Source organism: Tasmannia lanceolata, unplaced genomic scaffold (assembly GCF_043159265.1).
Source record: "Tasmannia lanceolata isolate RefF3 unplaced genomic scaffold, GAP_Taslan_0.1 ptg000005l, whole genome shotgun sequence".
Lineage (NCBI taxonomy): Eukaryota > Viridiplantae > Streptophyta > Magnoliopsida > Canellales > Winteraceae > Tasmannia > Tasmannia lanceolata.
The window spans coordinates 8,644,468-8,648,637 of NW_027518682.1; the positions used below are offsets into that span (position 1 = coordinate 8,644,468).

At 40.6% G+C, this 4,170-nt stretch overlaps 1 protein-coding gene across 1 annotated transcript; it reads left to right on the plus strand.

The window, feature by feature from the left end:
• The first annotated feature begins 329 nt into the window (after positions 1–329).
• On the plus strand, positions 330–3,641 carry LOC143876570 (geraniol 8-hydroxylase-like). Its single transcript, XM_077378279.1, has 3 exons — positions 330–681; positions 958–1,602; positions 2,793–3,641. Exons 1-3 carry the CDS (start codon positions 343–345, stop codon positions 3,420–3,422), a joined length of 1,614 nt encoding a protein of 537 aa, XP_077234394.1. The 5' UTR covers positions 330–342; the 3' UTR covers positions 3,423–3,641.
• Positions 3,642–4,170: the final 529 nt, after the last annotated feature.

Below are 4,170 nucleotides of genomic sequence, written 5' to 3' on the forward strand. Positions count from 1 at the left end.
AGCCTTTCTCTCACCCTCTCCTCTCTCTCTCTCTCTCTCCACTTGATGAACAGAATTCCATAGAAAAAAAAATCGTGGCGGCCAAACATGGACTTAAGCATACTTAGTGCCAAAACTCTACGAATAAAATATTCCACAGATGGTTTAGAATAGTCAATCTTCAAACATCGGTCTGTATAAGTTGAGTAATATTTCCTCGGAGAAAAATCTGTCTCTTTTCTCTGCCGACGTCTCTGAAGGTTCCTTCCTTACGCCACTTGTCTCAATTAAAACTCTATATATACATCTCAAAATCGATCATCTTACACTCCACACTTCTCTGAAGCTTACCTGCCTCTAACCATGGCATCTTCATCAGATCTAGCAATTACCATGCTTAGATCCACTACTTCTTCATGGTTATTTGAGGCAGCTAATAAGAAATCCGAAACAATAGTCTTGTTTTCCCTTGCAGTATTCGCCATTACATGGTACTCATGGATGGTCAAGAAATCAAGCAAGGGCAAGTTTCCATTACCGCCGGGCCCACGAGGCTTGCCCTTGCTTGGATACCTTCCCTTTCTCACAAATGATCTCCATCACTGCTTTGGAAAACTATCTCAAACCTACGGCCCGATCATGAAGCTCCGACTCGGAAGCAAGCTCTGCATCGTAGTGAGCTCCCCGGCCTTAGCCAAAGAGGTAATCTGAAACAACCAATTAATCCAGAAGATTAAGATGTTAGAGATGGTGTTATTTAATCATTTATATTTTTATACTTCAACACTCCCCCTCACGTATGGCTCCTCTTTTTATTTTATTTTTTAATGTTAAAGAGTTGTTGGGTTTTGAAACCAGAAAGGACCTGCCGTAAGGCAATGACTCTTATACCATGTGAAACAACCAATTTCTCCAAAAGCTTAAGCTATTAGAGATGATGATAGAGATGATATTATTTAATCATTTATACTTGAACAGGTAATGAGAGAGCAGGACCCAACTTTCGCCAACCGTGATGTGCCAGTGGCAGCCCTGGCCATGAATTATAACGGGAAAGACATTGGGTGGGCCCCTAATGGGCCCCACTTGCGCCTTTTACGTAGGGTATGTAGCCGTGAGTTGATGAGCAACAAAAGCTTAGATTCCGTTTACCACCTTCGCCGCCATGAAGTCCGTCAGATGGTTAGGGACGTCCATTCCTCGATCAACGCCTCTATTGATCTCTCTGAGTTAACGTTTCTAACGGTGCTAAACGTGCTGACGAGCACGGTGTGGGGTGGGACCCTAGACGGGGAAGGGAGGCGTACTATAGCAGCCGAGTTTCGGGAGTGGACCCAGAGTGCGATGGCTCTTTGTGCGAAACCCAATGTTTCGGATCTTTTTCCGGTTTTGGCCCGATTCGATATACAAAAGGTGGTGAGGGAAATGAATAAGTTGGCGGAGTGGATGGACAAGGTGTTTGATACCATCATTGGCCAAAGGAGGGAGATGGATAGCGTGGAAAAGGAAAAGAAAGGGAACAAAGAAGAGAGCAAGGATTTTCTGAAATTGCTTTTGGAGTTGACCGACGAAGGTGATCGGAAAACGCCTTTTACCGTAACGGACCTCAAGGCTTTGTTACTGGTAATTAATCTCTCTCTTATTTTAGAATAATCAGTTCTAAGACACATGCGGAATAGGTAATTTTATGATAAAGATACATAACCTACAATTACAAGGTGCTAAGTAGTTATATTCGTGCAAGAAAATTACCAATAGAGCCGGGGGTATATCATACTGAAATTAAACTTCTCATTGAATATTGTTTTAAATAACCAAATTAAGTGAATGAACATTCCCGCTCATGTCAAGAAAAAAAGATAAAAGGGAGACGATATTTTCACCCCTTCTGCAGTACGCATTCGCCCCCTTATAATGTGAACAGTGGGCAACTTTAACACTTGTTCACGTCAAATCACGTTAAAAGGGGGAGAATGCCTACTGCTGAGGGGTGAAAATATCTGGCGATGATTTTTTTTCACCCCCTTGGATTATGCGCTCCACTTTGTAGCGTGATTTGACGTCGAAAAGCGTTAAAGGAGACACCCACAATACAAGTTACAAGGGGTGGGCCCATAATCCTACTTGGGGGCGAAAAAATCACCTGATTGATCGAGTAGAGTCATCCTCGTATTATTTCTCCTAAATTTATGACAGAATTTTTCGTAAAGTACAGTGGAGCCCATTTCATAAGATGATTCCAACCGTTCATTTCATGGCTGCAAGCGTAAATAGGTTGTACAACATAAATCACGTCCTTAGGGATGACATTAACCCTTCGATCTGTAGAGGACTGCAAATTTTAGAAACCGCTATGATAGGACAGTTAAGATCGAGGTAAAACCTATTCACGTTGTAGGTCATTAAATGAACGGTTTGGATCGTCATATGAATTGGGGCCCACTGCACTTTATACTAGACTTCTCAGTGCACGCAAGGTATAAAATCTCTATATGAGCTCCTAAATATAAGCTTATTTTTCTAAATAAGACACCATAAAAATCATAGAAGGATAGTTAAGCATGTGTTAACTTAAGGTTTGAATCTAGCTCTGTCTACTATGGCTTTTCCAAATATTCTCGAGATATATTATTTGATCTATTCGCAATGTTTTAAAGTTCAGAACAGAGAATAACAAATCCAATTATTTGGAGAATTTCATGACTATCCTGAAAGATGTTGTGTGTTAAACCACATTAGGCCATATTAAATATCTTCTAAACAATGAGACCTTAAATTTATTGAAATTATTGACTCATTGACACTATGAACAGGACATGATGGTGGCTGGAACCGATACAACATCAACAATGGTGGCGTGGGCCATGGGCGAGCTGCTGAGGCATCCTCACGAAATGAAAAAAGTCCAAGAGGAATTAGAACAAGTAGTTGGAATAAATAACGTAGTGGAAGAGCCTGATTTGCCTAAACTCCGTTATTTGGATGCGGTCTTGAAGGAAACCCACCGCTTACACCCTGCACTCCCTCTCTTAGTCTCTCGAAGCCCAAGTGAAACATGTGTTGTGGGTGGATTTACAGTCCCCAAAGGATGCCAAGTCATGGTGAATGCGTGGGCAATACAAAGAGACCCTAAGGTTTGGAGCAACCCCTTAGAGTTCAAACCAGAGAGGTTTTTAACTGAAGAATACAGCAAATGTGAAATCAGGGGAACTGATTATCGTTATGTACCGTTTGGGTCCGGGAGAAGGATATGTGTAGGACTCCCCTTGGCCGAGAGGATGCTTCCTTTTGTAGTAGCTTCACTTGTGCATTCGTTCGAGTGGAGGTGGCCAGAGGGGACTAACTACGAATTTGCAGAGAAATTTGGGATTGTTACTAAACAAGCCGTGCCTCTGGTTGCCATTCCCTCACCAAGATTATCCAACCCAGAGCTCTATGCTTAACAATTCTGAATTGGGTTGTTATATGTATAAAGTTGAGTGTGTCCCTGTTGGACCTCTAAGGTTCGCTTTGTGTCGTCTGTGTCTTGTTTTCTAGTATGCTTTGGAATAAAGTTTACCATTTAGTGACCTTATATCAGAGGGATGTATTCACGTTGGGCATAAACGTATGTAACAGGTTTCGGTCTGCCTCAACCGTATATACTATGAACATAGAATAAAGCTGCATAATATTACAATTTGAGGCTATTTGCTTTTTGGTTGAGCAAATTATTCCTGCAACTTAAATGAATCAATGCTTAAGTGCATCTTAGAAGTGATTGTATGCTTGCATGAAGGGATTAACTTGGATGTTGTGGTTGAAAATTGTAAATCAATATCAATGTGGTGTTTTAGGGTACTTAGTATGTGTGGAAAAGCTAAGTGTCTTTTGTGTTTTCTAAAGTCCTTAATGTCTAGGCTAGAATATCAAAGAGTCAATGTAGATTTCCTATGATGTTGCTTGGGATTCCTCACTCATGGGGACTACAACAAAGTGGATAATTTATTTGTTATTTTCGGAGTGTCTTGACTCTTGAGTATATAAATATGTAGTCATTGCTGTAGATATTGTAAACTTTAAAAGAGCTTTAAGAGAAAGCTCAGCGAGAAGCTTCAAGAGAGAAGAAGTGTAGAGATATTAAGGGAAAAGAGGAAAGAACACCAAATCTATTGTAAGTTATTTTGATTTATATAGAAGTCTTTTTATTTT

Excerpts from the sequence above, each read along its gene's own strand:
- LOC143876570 (XM_077378279.1), top strand. The coding sequence starts at position 343 with ATGGCATCTTCATCAGATCTAGCAATTACCATGCTTAGATCCACTACT. Across the intron at positions 682-957 it reads CCCCGGCCTTAGCCAAAGAG|GTAATGAGAGAGCAGGACCC; the intron begins GTAATCTGAAAC and ends ATACTTGAACAG. Across the intron at positions 1,603-2,792 it reads ACCTCAAGGCTTTGTTACTG|GACATGATGGTGGCTGGAAC; the intron begins GTAATTAATCTC and ends CACTATGAACAG.